Source organism: Lagenorhynchus albirostris, chromosome 14 (genome assembly GCF_949774975.1).
Source record: "Lagenorhynchus albirostris chromosome 14, mLagAlb1.1, whole genome shotgun sequence".
Classification (NCBI taxonomy): domain Eukaryota; kingdom Metazoa; phylum Chordata; class Mammalia; order Artiodactyla; family Delphinidae; genus Lagenorhynchus; species Lagenorhynchus albirostris.
Genome location: NC_083108.1, coordinates 48,294,803 through 48,310,387, shown reverse-complemented (window position 1 = coordinate 48,310,387; position 15,585 = coordinate 48,294,803). Strand labels below are relative to the sequence as shown.

Genomic DNA, 15,585 nt, shown 5'->3' with positions numbered 1-15,585 from the left:
TACTTTGAGACTGTCTTCCTAGCTTGGGCCCATACTTTCTGAATATCCTGCATGATGACATCAAAAAACCACACATTTGCTTCTCAGGAGCAGAAGTGGGCCCAGCACAAGACCTGGCCCTCAGGGGGTGTTTGTCAAATGAACAGATGAGTCTGTTGGCAGGACGTCCATTGATCAGTGTGAGTGACGGCGTTTCTTTAAGAGAGGAAGCTGGTTATCAAGGACTGTCTACTTTTCTTGGTGGAACCTAAACTTGTTTCTGCTACTGATGCAGAAGAAGATGGTGCAAGAATGTCTTGACATTTGGTGTAAGAGGATGGCCTACTAAGGAGGGTACTGAATCAGATATTGAAATTCTGATGGGCTGGCTAAAGAAGTGTGACTCTAAAGAAAGGAATTAAATAAATTTACAGGAAGTAAAAAGGACCTGGATATCGATGAGGTCTGTGCTCTTTGCTGGAGTGGCAAGGTGAGGAGGCTGAGCCCCTATGCTCCCTGAGCTCAGCCTGGTGGACTCTGTGCTATAACAGCTCCTCAGTTACAGCGGAGACAGCCCTACTTCACGAGGACCAAGTGGGAGTGTGCACAAGGCCTTGAGGCCACACTGAGGGAGTCCTAGTGAACTTTACCATGTCTGTGTGTGTGTGGCCTTTTCGTACCATCTTTCTCGTATTCAAAGCTGCCTTGTTGGTTCTCTCTGATAAATGCCACCTTCTCATGCACAGTCTGCTCTGGTTTGTACTTCTCCCCCCGGTCCTTGCTTCTGAGCAGGATGTGTGATAGGATGTGGTTTCTTTTCCCCATGAGTGATGTCTGCAGGGATGGCTTTGATGGTTGACCTTTATTTGTCACCTTGGTGTTCCATCTCCTTACTTTCTTTTTTTTTTTTGAGGTGATTTTTAAAAAAATAAATTTATTTTTATTTTTGGCTGCGTTGGGTCTTCATTGCTGGGCACGGGCTTTAGTTGCGGTGAGCGGGGGCTACTCTTTGTTTTGGTGCGCGGGCTTCTCATTGCGGTGGCTTCTCTTGTTGCGGAGCACGGGCTCTAGGCGTGCGGGCGTTCAGTAGTTGTGGCTCACAGGCTCAGTAGTTGTGGTGCACGGGCTTAGCTGGGATCTTCCCGGACCAGGGCTCGAACCCTGTCTCCTGCATTGGCCGGCGGATTCTTAACCGCTGCGCCACCAGGGAAGTCCCAGCCATCTCCTTACTTTCTGTTACCTGCATGGTTCTGTGTGAAAGGCCCTTACGCTTTGACCCCAGCGTGCGTGTGTTCTGGCTCTGGATCTTCCTCCCACTCATCATTTCAGGCTGTAGTCCTTTCTCTCTGGACTTTTACTGATGAAATTACATTTTTCATTGGTGCTCCCCACAGTAAGCAGGAGATCTGTGTTGCTTTTTAGCTCCTTAGTTCATGATTGTGGCAGGGACAGAAAGGTGAAGGTTGATCCCCTTGGTGATGAGTTTCTCAGACAGAGACAAGAGGCAGGAGGCCTGCGGGGGTCATGGAGAGTAGGGGCCAGCACAGAAATGCCAAACCCAGGGAGGCCTGTGCCCATGCACCCAACTCGGGGGCATATTGACTAATCAGAGCTGTTGGGTGGCAGCGTTTCTCTGCATCTGTTGGCGAGCAAGCCTGCCTCTTGTATCTGAACAGCATGATTTGCCAGCATGAGGTAATGTTATTATTTATAGGATCAGGAAAAAGGCAATGCAGGAAGAGAAACAATTCCCTGAAGTTCTGTTAATTGTAGTTTTCTCTTCCGACCTATGTGGTTCTCTTTATTACTTCAGGCACCAGGAAAAATAGGGTTACCATTTATTCTCAGAAGGACACAAAATAAGAGATTGGCTTAATATGGTGTAGGAGAGGTGGAGGATATATTTGTCTTCACTTTCCATTGTGATAAATCCATACCGTGTGGTTTAATGACTCTGTTCACTGAAATGAGATGATGATAACCCAAATTGCTAATAGGTTAAATACATTTGCTCTTCTTTTAACTCTATCTTTACAAGTTGTTGGGTTGAAAAGCAAGTAGAAGGTTAACATTGATTTATATCCCTAAGCTCACTAAATGTGCATAAGAGGATGAGTTTTCCCTTGCCTACGTTAACCCTGGTCCTAAGGGTAGGGGTTAAATGCATGATCTATTGTTAGGTGTCCTTGACAGTAATACTGCTAAACCGATTCCGCTACTCAGTGACATTAATGCTGAATCACGTGTGAGTAACCGGGTTGTCACAGCATGTCCTTCTGCATGCTACAGGTGACAAGGCGGGGCCTCTCTTTTTAAAACACATACATAATACTTTATTGTTAAGATGTTAAGCAACTTCATAAAAATAACCCAGCAATAATTAAATTCTAAGCTGTTTTGTTTCAAGTTGTTTTGTGATCTTTAATATACACATATTAGACTTCAGTCACTTTTGCTTACAAATCTAATGTTTGCATGTTTTAACATAGTTTTTGTAAATAACTGGTATGGAAACTATTTAGATTTCCATTGTGTTACTAATTTGATATTTCCCATTGTTGGGATATTGGGATATTGGGATATTTAACAGTTGTTCCCCTATGATTTCCCAGTATTTCCCTGTGATAGAAAGTACTGTAGATTTCATTTTTTCAGAAATAAAATTTATCTTCTCAAACTGGGACACATAGACTATTTTGTTCAGATTGTAAAATGATGTTTTAAGAAGTCTTACATTCTCATACCTCTTTGCCTGTGGAGGTGGGTGTGGTTTAATTCTGATACCTGTTGGATTCAAGAATAGTAACATTAATTTAAGGGTATTTCTCTTCCTGTTATTGAACTAAATCCTTAAGAGAGATGCAGTCTGTTTTTGAAATAGCTTTATTTTATACCTTTTATAGATGTTTTAAAACGAATATTACATGGTTTTGACAATTGTGATTTTATGTTTTAAATATAATAAATACATCACTGTTGCCTTTAAAAATATATATTATTTAGTATTTTTATCCACTTGTTTCTCACATATACTCAGCTTTCAGTTTGTCGGGTTCTGTATACTATAGGGACATTTTAATTGATATTTATAATATTTCTTATTCATTTCTGAGAATATCTCTTCATTTAGTCATGTCACTCTTTCTCTCATTACTTTATAATTTTTTTTACCTGCATCTGTCCTGTCATATATATAGTAAACGTGGGTTCAGATAGAATAAGTATGTGCATGTGTATATAGTTATTTTGGATTAAGGAGGAACTAGAATTCAGGCCTTCTCTCTCAACCCAGTTCTCTTTTTAGCTTTTATTTGCTGATAAGTTACATATATATATATACATTCTAAATGTAATATTATATATGTGCAAAAAACCATATATGTAACTTACTAGCAAATAACACATTTAAATATTAGTATAAATATAAATATTCAGGAGAGCTTATTCTTGGGCTTTAGAAATAAACCTGATATTTTTAAAAAAATGAGTTGATTAATGGAATTTTTTCCTGCATTTTGGAGAAGCAAGTCACTTAAGGTAATTAAACATTTGAATGTATTTTTTGGTTAGTCATTGCTAAGTACCCTTTTGAAATTCTTTAATAATTTATCTTATTTCTTCAAGAATCTTAATTTAAGACATCTACTTACTGTTATATTCATCTTAGTTTTATATTTTACTTTTTCTCATTTCCACTTATTTTTAAACATATGATGACTATTTCCAGACATGTAAATGTGGTATTTTTATTATTTGTGGTATTTTTATAAATTTGTGTTTTCTTAATTTTATGATTGGGCTTTAGATTATCATATGGGCTTTTATGGAGAGAGATTTGATTTTTTTATCAATGCATTTTCTACTTCCACTTTCTTTCTAGTTTTTCTTAATTTAGCTTGTTTTATAGTTCATTTTCTTAATACTTTATCGTATTTGTCTTATTAGAATAGTGAAGTATTAGTATTCTTGTTTAGGGATTCGATTGTATTCCTTGAAATTCAGCTTGCATTTCATTGGTTAACCGAGAGTGTTTGGGGGGCTGTGATATTGTGATATAATAAGATACAGATCATGACTAAGGGCTCAGCTCTGGAGGCCAACTGCCCAGGCTGAGTCCTGGCTCCTCTACTTTGGCTGAGTGACCTTGGACGAGACGCTTAATCTCTTTAAGCCTCACTTCCCTCCTTGTTGAGGTGGGCCCCTGGTTTGTACCTTAGGCGTAGGTTCCCTGTTGAGATTTAGGGAGGTGCTAATCTGGGAGGCACGTGCTGTCCTGGGGCTCTGAGCGTGGGTCCTTGTCGGTGTAATGACATGACCACAGCCCTGCTGGGGCTGCTGCTGGGGCTGATGGGTTAGCAGCCACAGGGACAGAGCTCATGCCCCGGGGGAGATCAGGACCACGTGGCAGGCAGGCATGTAAGCAGATGCAGATGTGGCCAGGCTTTGAGAAACATAAAAACAGGCCTATGGGAAGGGAAAGCATGGTGTGGCTCACCCATGGTGCAACCCTCGCAGCTGGAAAAGATGACCCAGGAGTGGGGGTATTTGGGTTGGCTCTTGAAGAGTCTGTAGGAGTTTGCAGGTGAGAGGTGAGAGCATGGGGGATGAGCTTGCACTCAAGCCCAGATCCAAGAAAAGGTCAGATAATGGGGAGATACAAGCTCATTGGGGCTGGAGCATTTGGTGGAGAGATGTGGGTGGAGTAGGGGTGACCCCGGCAGCAACAGATGATTTGATTTTGTTTCTCAATCCCAACCTCCCTTCTCATAGAGGACTTTCTTGTTCATATTTAATTGTGTATATGAAGCACACGTGTTGTTTTCCTTTGCTCTCAGGGCTGTGTTTATTGTTCTTGTTTGTTTCCGTTTCTGCTTGCTTATTCAGGGGTAGATTTTTCCTTAATGCTTGATTGGAAAGGTGATCACTGTATTTTACTTGTCTGCCATTTTGAACATGGGTTCACATATCCACGCAGGCAGTGTTTCTTTCATGTCTTCGTTCCTCACTCTTCTGAGGACAGTAAGTGTACAGCAAACTCCCATTGCCGGGTGGCACAGAGCTAGTTTTAGGAAATAGTATTCCCTACTTTTACCTACCCCTGTCCAGAGCTCATGTGTGAAATTCTCTATTTCCTCATAGTATCATATTGAACTTTTCTGTCTTTCTTTATGATTTTGGACTCTCAATGTGTGGGCACATTGGTTTCCTAAATCTGTGCGTTTCTTTGTTTCGTGTACGAGTCCTCATTTCTCTGTGGCTTCTTATAGAGGACTTGTTAGCTGTGGGAGTTGTCATACTGCTTCAGACCTTCAGGTTTGGGCGCGTAGCATTGTAGAATGAGCACTGGACTAAAAGCCTGAAGATTTGGTGTTGGCTGTTTCGTGAAGAGTGAAAACCCTCTCTACTTCCACATGGTCACTCACACGTCAGTTTGGAAGAGCAGTGACTCCTCAGTTAACAGTCTTCTCTGGCTCTGGTTCTTTATTTGGAAAATCAGGGGGGTTGGTATAAATCAGTGTTTTTCTGAAACATCTCACCAGGAGCACTGATTTGATGGACTAGTTAGTACATGTTCCAGGAAAAGAGGTTCCATGTCATTGAAATCAGGATATCCTGGGGCTTCTCCGAGACATTAGTTTTGCATCACGAGGGAGATAGAGTCTGCAAGTATGCTGTGTTTACCCAAGTTAATTGGCCAGGAAAATTCTTTTTCATACTGTAGCCCGTGAGACTTAGAAGCATTCTGTAGAGCACACTTGAGAAAAACTAGGCTACATGATTTTTAAGATTTCTTCCAGCTTACAAATTGCATGGTTCTGTGAATATACTAAAAGCCACTGAATTGTACACTTTTTAAAAGGAAAGAATTTTCTCAAAGCTTTTCTAAAAAATTTGTCATGGATTTTGAACCTTCAGAACTGTAACTACCTGGCATTATTTCTGCTGTTTACAATTTGTCTTTAATTCCTCTTTGGAAAAACCCACATACCAGCTCGCCCATTTGACTTCCTTCACAGAGAACGTCATTCAGTTCTAGGAAAACTTTTCAAAGTCACTTTCCCGATTATGGCCTCTATTTGCTTCTCTCATAAAAGTCTGTATGGACGTGAATCCTCTCCATCTGTTTTCCAGGTTTATCTGTTTATCTTGAATTGCTGTCTTATTTTGTGTGACTCTTTGCAGACTCGTTTTTCTCTATTTCTGTAGTCTTTGTTTTTCTGAGTTAATTCTTTGCGTTATCGTTTTCCCTGTTTAAAATTCTTTGATAGTGCCTTTAACATAAACATATTTCTTTTAAGTGTACTGCTATCTTTCATAAATTCCTTCTCTGCAGTTTTAAAAGGCACCATAGTGTAGCTCAGCTCAAATGGGCTCTTCCAGTTCCTGGCCGGCAGAGCTTTCTGAGCCTGTGTCCTTGTCTGTAAAAAGAGGACAGTGCCTTCCCTGTCAGCCTTAAGTAATGTAACATGGATACAGCTAAGTGCTAACTAAGCACATGGTGCTTCGTCAGGGATTTTCCTATTTAGACAGAATCTTGTCTTGGTTGTAAATTCAGTATAAAGCACTTTCCATCACAAATTTTTGTCAGAATCATGTGCCTAACTGTTGAGAGACCAAGGAAATTCTGCAGCTGGTGCATTATTCTGTTTGGTTACATAACTCATTTTCCATGGGGGTTGCTGTCCATTTGTGTGGAGGTGCTGAAAACATTACTACTCTATTCCATTATTTGTGTGTAATCAGAGATTTGTAGCCTGTTATGGAAAAGGCCTTCTGGGGGGATGCCAAGAGAACTATAAAAGGCTTGTGTCCCAAAATGAACTTATCATCTAATTATGAAGTTAGCAGTGTAAATGCATGAAAAGGTAATTGTACAAGACAGTAACAAGGGCCAGATGAATGGCTGGTGGTTGTGGGTAGCTGACCACCACCAGCTCCCACCATGCCCACCCTGTCCCCTTTATTACCACCCACCTCGTGTCTGCCCAGAGACTCATCCTCATTGGACACACGGCATTAGATGTCTTCCTGATTTGCTCCTTGTCTCTCTCTCCACATTACAAGGAGAACAGAGGCTCCACAAGGCAGGGACTTTGTCTCTCTGGGTCACTGTTTATCTCAAATGCCTTGACCAGTGCCTGGCTCCTAGAGAGGATGTGTGTGTGTGTAGTGAATGAACACTTTGGTCTCTTGCTCTTCCCACTTAGTTGTGCTGTAATGATTGTTCTCTTTCTCTAGCTCCTGGGTTTTTGTCAGAATGGGAGCAGCCCATGTATTTATGGCATTTTGAATAGTTTTCCTTAATTATGCAGAATTCATAGAGTCAGTGTTTACAGTAGTAGGAAAAGCTCCATCATCCCCCACCAAGGACTGTGCGGTCGTAACTCTAAAACCACAACATTAAGGGAAAGATTGATAGAATCGATCATACATTGATCAAAAGGTTTGTAGAATTGACCCCAAAATAACTTATATATTATATAAAAATGATAAAGTTAGAAAAATAAAGCTAGGAAACAAATGATTAAGTGTGGGCATCCTTAATTTAAAATGAGCTCTTGCAAAATTAGAACATATTAAAAGGGTAAATATAAACATACAAAAAGAAAAATAGTCAAAGCACCGAAACAGACAAGCTATAAAATAAGACATACAAATGGGCCAATATCATATGAACCTCAGGATACAATCCAGGAGATGCAAATTAAAACAACACTGAAAACTGATTGGCTAGTATTAAAAACATAGTTTAGGGAAATGGGCCTTTTATAAACTGTTGGCACATATGTAAATTGGTAAAACCTTTGGGGCAGGTAGTCTACTATTGGTACACATTCCTATACAATATAACTTAGGAGATAACTGATGCACCACATATGAGAGTGCCTGCATACAGAGACTAAACCTGCCCACCTTCATCACTGGTAAGAAGAACTCCAGGGGTGGGTGTTGAGCTGGGTGGGTACTGTGATTTACCTGGCTTCGCTCGGGTACTCCTACTCTCTGAGACCAGAAAATTTTTCCGAGAAGCAGGACCCTTTCCATTCCCAACACATACATGAGGGTGGAGAGGGGGCGAATGGCTCCCTGAAGAGAGGATGCCTCTGATAATTAGGTGGTGTATTCGCTTCCTAGGGCTGCCATAACAAAGAACAGAAATTGATTTTCTCACGGTCCTGAGGTCGGAAGTCCAAGCTCAAGGTGGGCAGGGTTGATTTCTTCCGGGGCCTCTCTCCTTGGCTCGTGGGCGCCGCCTTCTCCCTCTGTCTTCGCATGGTCTTTCCTCCGTATGCACACACGTCTGTCCTCATCTCCTTTCCTTGTATAAGGACACCAGTCATATTGGATTGGGGCCTGCCCTAAAGACTTCATTTTAATACAATTACCTCTTTAAAGACCATATCTCAAAATACAATTGCATTCTGAGATCCTGGGGGTTTGGATTTCAACATATGAATTTTGGGGAGGGATACAGTTCAACCCATAACAGTTAGCAGTGCCAATGAGAGTGTCTCCTCCCAGGCACTTGGGGTTTTCCTCTTTCTTTTCACATAGATGTCACTGGTACCCTGGTAGCCTCCAAATATATTACCCGGCAGGTTCTCCCAGAGGTCCCAGAACAGAAAGACTCACAGGCCAAATTAAAACGGGCTTGAATCACATAGCTTACTAAATCAATATAAAACACAGCCAGGAGCAAGGGGGAAAAGGTAGCATGGGTTCACACTCTTAGGACAGGGTGCAAGTGGGGTGGAAGGGCCCCGCTACCTGGGTCCTGGGTACACGATGTGCAGTGTCCTGCCTCACTCTGCACATCAGCCTTCCTCACTGGCAGGAGAGGGGGTACAAGGAGAGAAGGGCCCATAGGTGCGAGTTGCCCTGGGCCAGTGACGCACTTGATCAGAAACCCACAGGGATGAGTACACTTGGCCACAGCTAATTAAATGGATGGACCGTCATGGGTTTTGTTGGTGTTTCTCGGGCAGAGGACACATGGTGCCAGGATGGGCATCAACAATGGGGGGTCAGATTTAAGACCTCATGGATATTCAGTTCTCGCGTATAGTTAGTATTCTGACTATGTAGTGTGTTTTGTGTATTTGGTCTTTTGAGTATATCTCTTTGCCCTGTCATTCTTCTAACACACACACACGCTCCACTTGCTAAGTACTTATTGTATTAACACATCTCGGGAATTCTGCCTGCGTCTGACAACCTCTTTGCTGACCAGTGACTTAACACATCTTGAGAGAATGTGCCTATGTTTCACAAGCTTACTTGTCTAACAGAACTGAAAATTCTCTAAAGCAAATGCACGTTAGCGCCATCCACACAGGCAGCACCTTCCCCAGCACCCGGGTCCACAGGAACGATGTTTGCAGTGGCGAACATCCTTCAGTTTGCCACTGCCCGGTGCTCTCAGCTCTGGAGTTTAACCCACAGAATTAGGCAACACCAGCCTCGTTTGAATACCAGCAGACTGGCTCTGAGCTGAGACCTTTTTGTTTGTGAGTTAGTGATGTCATTCAATGTTAAATGCAACTTGGAGGTGGTACAGAAAGAAACTGTGTGCTTGGGAAGCGGAGTCTTGGCATTTTAGATTCAGGCAAGTCTGGAACTTGGTGTCCCTTTGGCACTAGAGTCTGGGCCAGGCCCCTGAAAGAACTTGGCTTTGTTTCCATGTTCTTTTTTTTTTTTTTTTTTTTTGCAGCCCTAGAAATGGAACCTTTTGCTAGGTAGCTGAACTGAGAGAATCCTCTTGGCCTGGTATTGCTAGTGAGAATCTTTGAGTAAAACAGAATGTAACATTAGTAACCCCAAGATTACGGTGCTAACTCTGAAAAATATTCATACTTACTGTGTCTTCATATTTGTACTTTGAGATCTTTACTTTCTAAAGACCTTAAAAATATATTAATGTGGAAATAGCTTCAGAATAACTTAATCTTTTTTAATTGGGTTGAAAATGTTGCCCATGGTCTGTCCATCCCTTTGTATTACATGTTTCATTTTCCTTTGTCCCCTGTCTCTCCAGGCAAGAGCACACACTTGTATATTTGTGGTAGAATCTTAACTCAAACAGCTCCTAATTATACCTGCTAGATAAAATATGGAATTTCTCTAGTTTTTTTTTTTTTTTTAAACCTCTGTGTGACCACAAGCAGAATTATAAAGACAACTTACATTTTCTAAAGGACTGCAGGGAATTCCCTGGTGGTCCACTGGTTAGGACATAGCGCTTTCACTGCCATGGGCCTGGGTTTGATCCCTGGTCGGGGAACTAAAATCCTATAACCTGTGTGGCCAAAAAAAAGGACTGAAGAGAATGAAGCAAACAAAACATAGTATAATAAGAAAAAAGTGTCAAGGGAACAAAAACAGAAGTTAAATTATAAAAAGTATTAGTTACCTAAATCCATTTATGTTTACCATATTGCTATATAAAAGATAACTCTCAGATCAGCATAAAAAAGACAAATCCAACAAAGTAAATAAATATACAGGCTAACTAAAAAAATGTAAATGGTGATACAAAAGTAGAAAGTAAAAGAGTAGACAAAATATATCAGGCATACATGAATTTAAAAAATGACAGCAATGATAATTTAAAAATCGAGGGCAAAATGCATTAAATGGAACAAAGCTGGTTTAAAACTTTATAGTACTTGACAATTAAACTAACAGTCGTAAAATTATATATTCCTAAGAAATAGCATTTTCTTCTTAAACATAATAAGAAACTTGCAGAAACACAATTATGAGAAACTGACAACCCTTTCATTCTTAAAAAATCTATTTTATAATAAAATAGTCCCTGAGTTTTCTGCTCAGTTTTGCTATAACCCTAATACTGCTCTAAAAAATAAACATTACTAATTAAAAACAAATCTGGAATTTCTCCCAGGGTTCTGAAATAATTTGTGAGAAGCTGAATTGCTACTTACTGCAAGTCTTTGTCCTAAAAGTTAGAAAACAATATTGTGATTTATTTCCCAGTGCTATTAACAGGAGACAAGGTACCTATAGACAATACCTATGTTTTAAAGACAGTTTACCTTTCCTAAGAGCGTTTTATTCACATGAATTCATTTATTTCAGCACCCCTGAGAGTATAAACAAAAATTACTTCCTAAGGTCCAAAATTGTGTAGGTTATGAAGTTGGCGCTGAAATCTGGTACTATTGACCAGTATTTAACATTCTTCGTTATACTGTGTGCCCATTAAAAGAAAACATTTATATTACAGTAATTGAAACAAATGAATTATTCAGTTGGAAGGTGTGGCTTTAGAGTGAGCTATTTATTTACGTAGTTCCAGAGCACAGAGAATATGAAAATAATTTCTGCCAGTCTACAAGTTCTGGCATTATTCTGACACCAGAACTTGCAGAGGAGAGCACTAAACAAACCCCACTTCATTCTGAACGTAGACATTCTAAATAAATATTAGCAAATCAAATCCAGCAACGTATTTGTTAAATGCCGTATTCCAACCTAGTAGGGCTTATTCCAAAAAGGCACTCGTGGTTCAGCCTAGGAACTGTATCCCTGTTATCCGCTGCATTAAGGAAGTCATTGATAAAACCATTGACTCCTGTCGATAGATGCCCAGATGGCATTTAATGAAATGCACTACCCAACCCAGATTTTAAAAAACCGAACAAACTATTAGCAAATTAGAAAGGAAACCTCTCTATTTGGTAAAAATGGGCATCTACTAAAAACATGCAGCAAACTGTATTTCATGGTGCAACATTAAAACATCCTCTTTTTCATATCCTTTTATATACTGTATAATAACGTATACACATCGTTTGTATTAGAATAGACCAAGGATACGTGCTATGCTTGCTTGATATTCAGTATTTTAACTGGAGGTCCTACCCAATTACAATGGTCTATTGTAAACGAAGAGACAGCACTGTCGTTACTTGCAAATGGTTTGAATATCTCCTTGGAAAATCCGAGAGAAAAAGAGTTTAAGAATTATAAAAATTCCTGAGTATAATAATGTGACATGTACAAAATCAGCTTGAAAAAATCCACAGGTTTCCTACATACCAGCAACATTCACTTGGAGAATAAAATGGAGAAACAAATCCCTTTTGCAGTTGCCACAAGTGTTATAAAATGCCTAAGAATACACCTATCAGGAAGTCCCGAGTAACTGGAAAAACACACAGTATCCCTGTAGTGACAGTGCTGTAGCTGTAAGTCCTGCTGATTTTAATTTGGCAGTAAATGTGCTCCATTTAATCTGGCAAAGATTCGTGCTTTTATCCTTCATGGCTTCCTCTGGAAGCAGATAAAAGCTTGCCAACATTTTTTTCTCCTTTTACCAGCAAGGAGACTGAGGCTTCAAGTAGTTTTTGTGACACAGTGTATCAGCGCACAGTTCATGAGACAAAAAACCTGTATAGTAGTAATTCTTGGTTTCATACGAATCCATTTTCTATATTTTCTTCAGGGTGTGTGTATTTCTTTAAAAATTAAACTGGGAATCGAGTATCAAATTGAGGATAACCCTCTTTTCTCTGCTGGGTTGTGGATGTTTTAATTTGTAACCATAAAGACTCCCATAGATCATTTTTATTCTGAATTGTTTTGGTGAAAAGGGAACTATATTTCCACTGATTTATTGGCTGTTCATTGTACTTCCTTAATGAGTGATCAGCCTAGAAGTAGAATTAGTTTTGTAGTTATGCTTGCTCCTGGGGTAATGCCTTTAAGCTCCGTAAGTGGTCTCAGTACTTCCCAGTTCTATTCAAGTGCTTGTGACACATAGAGCCTGGAACTTTCTTCACAGTTTCATCTTTAAGGAAGTATACTGTTCTAGTTTCCCAAGGCTGTTGTAACAAATTATCACAAAGTTTATGGCTTAAAATGACAGAAATTTATTCTCTCACAATTCTGGAGTCCAGAAGTCCAAAATCAGTTTCTCTGGGCCCAAATCAAGGTGGTCAGCGGGGCAGCGCTCCCTCCGGAGGCTCTAGGGAAAGTCCATTCCTTGCCTCTTGCCTCTGGTGGCTGCCTGCATTCCTGGGCTTGCGGCCACATCACTCCAGTCTCTGCCTCCATCCTCTCACATTGCCTTCTCCTCTGCTTATGTCAACCCCCTCTCTGCTTCCCTCTTGTAGGGATACTTGTTGATTGCATTTAACGCCCCCTGGATAATCTAGGGACTCTCCCTCATCTCCAGATTCTTAGCTTAATCAATCACACTTGCATCCCTCTCCCTGAAGAAAGCATGCAGTTGGAGCAGAATTTGAATACTAGTCAATTACTAGCTCCCTGACCTTGACTGAGCACTTACCGTTGTTGAACGTCAGTTTCTTCATCCAAAAATGGAACTAATGCATATCTATCTCAGAGTCTTTGAAAGGGTTAAGAGAAATAACGCTGATTCAAGTATTACTTGGCTTCTTTTTTTCTTTTCTTGCGTTCAGAGCTTAGTTTTGACTCATCTTGGTGGGTTCAGAGTCCAGTTCCATCCTGGGCACCCAGTAGTTGCCTGATAAATGTTCACCGAGTAGTTTTCTATCCTCTGAAGGGCAGCGTGGCGTTGCACTGCCATGCACTGAGCCCCAGCTGGGGTCAGCTTGGTAGTGATGGCCCATCTGGAAATATACTGGGGGTGATAGTTGAATGCCATTAACTTGGGAAACTGGGGAGGTGCATGCAAAAGCAGAATCCCTAACCCTGTGGTTTCTGTGCAAATAGGCTAAATTGAATGCATGTGTGATGCAGGGAAAGAAGTACTGATCCAGAAAGGGGAAAGTTAGAAATGGGAGTAATGAGTGTCCAGATCTCTCTACACACACACTTGCTTTTCATTAGAGATTGATTGATTTTTTACCTTTGGTATCTGGCTGTGTGCTCACAATCAGTGTAAATGTCTGACTTAAGAGCTGGAGGCCCGTTTCATTCCTGTGAGGTTCCCTTCAACTAGGTGTTGAGCTAGTTGAGAACAGGAATTAGTGATACCGTGATGTGTATCTTCCGTGGCTACCTTCTGTATCTTCCGAGCACTTGTGGGTGGTGATACAGGATTGAACGCTACAGTCTGAACCTTGCTGATAGCAGAGTGAAGTGTTACTGTGGGGCACGAACAGTTACTGGTCCAGCCATGGCCGTGGTTACTGAGTCATTTGGCTTCCAGAGTTCCTGAGTCACAGACTGTCCTGCCGATCTCCTTGCTGACTCATCTGTGCCCTGTGTGGAGTCCTGGGGCCTCCTGCAGTGACCATGCATCACTCAAGGAGCTGAGGAATGTGGTGGGTCTGGTCTCAGGGAAACCAGCGGCCCCTCTTCTAAGACCCTTCATGCCCCCAACCTGGCTGCCCTGGGGGAGAAGAGGCAGCCAGGGGCCTTGGAAAGGGAGTCGCCTGGGAGCAGCAGCAGGAGGTACACAGGGAAGCACAGAGAGGAGGGCTGAGTGCAGGGCGGGAAGAGAGGCGCTGGCCCCTGCGGGAGGGAGAAAGGAGCGCTCCTGGGCACGTGTCAGCGAGGGCAGGCTGTGTCGCATCTTTGGGACATTTAGGATTTATATTATTACTGATGCGTGATACTTAACGCCTGTCGCTGCTGTATTTACGGTTTAGTTTACCTCCCTTTTATCCTGATGGTGCCTTTTAGGTGCTCTTACCAGGTGCTTGTGGCATCAGATCAGCAGACTTTGAACGAGATCTTTCATGGAAGGAAACACTAAATGTATTTAACCAGGAAACGGTGGCACAGGCATTTGAGAGTCTACTGGGGTTCTGGCCAGTGCTAGATGAATGCAAAAGTCGGAAGTGTAATCTGGACCCTCAGAGAATTTCTGAAGTGTTGGGAGAAGAGGGCTGATGACCAGAAGCATTCGGAGAACATCACCGGGTTGTGTGGTAGAGCGTGAGGGGCTCCCGGAACAGGGAGAGGCTGGGGCTGGGCTCATGGACTGGCCCTGGGCAGTACTGACTGCCAGTGTCTCTGGGCCCGGTGGGTGTATGCAGGAGGGTGAGATGCAGTCCCTCTCCTGTCGAGCTTACCTGTACCATGGAGCCGGATCAGCAAATCATTGTATTGATCACACACCAAGTTCTAGTGCACGTGTGCACAGAGACCGCTGTGGGAGAGGGTGGTGTGAGCCGAGCCCTCACTGGTGGGTCCTTCTGACCGAGCAGAAGGAGGAGTGGCCTGCGCTCTGTTCAGCTCACAACCATGTGAGGGGAGGGAAAGGGGGCGTTTTCCCAGAAACCCTTACATCACCCTCTTCTCTACTGCTTAATCTGCTTGACTGCCAAGGGAAAGGATGCTTTTGAACTAGGATGCTCGTAATGTTAAAGACAGATCTCAGCCAGTAACTGTTGTCATTTTTTCCTTAGTGTCAAATCAACAGTGCCTTGACTTCCTTCCATACTGCTCTGGAACTTGCAGTAGACCAGAGGGAAATCCAACACGTGTGTCTGTATGAAATTGGTAAGTATCGAATGTCTGTCCGGTCCCTTGTCATTGAAATAGTATTAATGCAATAGCTCATGTCCAGCTGAACGTCCAGCTTCTTGTCCTGCGGTGTTAACGCATTCCTGTGCACGTTTTCATTGTTAATGCTCTTCAGTTTGTGTC

General features: G+C 41.8%; 1 protein-coding gene across 5 annotated transcripts in view; it reads left to right on the top strand.

Moving 5' to 3' along the window:
* The window catches only part of TTC39C (tetratricopeptide repeat domain 39C), a 100,895-nt gene that overhangs the window by 67,936 nt on the left and 17,374 nt on the right, over positions 1-15,585 (top strand). For all 5 annotated transcript variants that reach the window (XM_060121909.1, XM_060121910.1, XM_060121912.1 and 2 more), the window contains one exon: positions 15,345-15,438. In XM_060121909.1, coding sequence (XP_059977892.1) covers positions 15,345-15,438 — 94 coding nt within the window. The remainder of the gene's footprint in view (positions 1-15,344; positions 15,439-15,585) is intronic.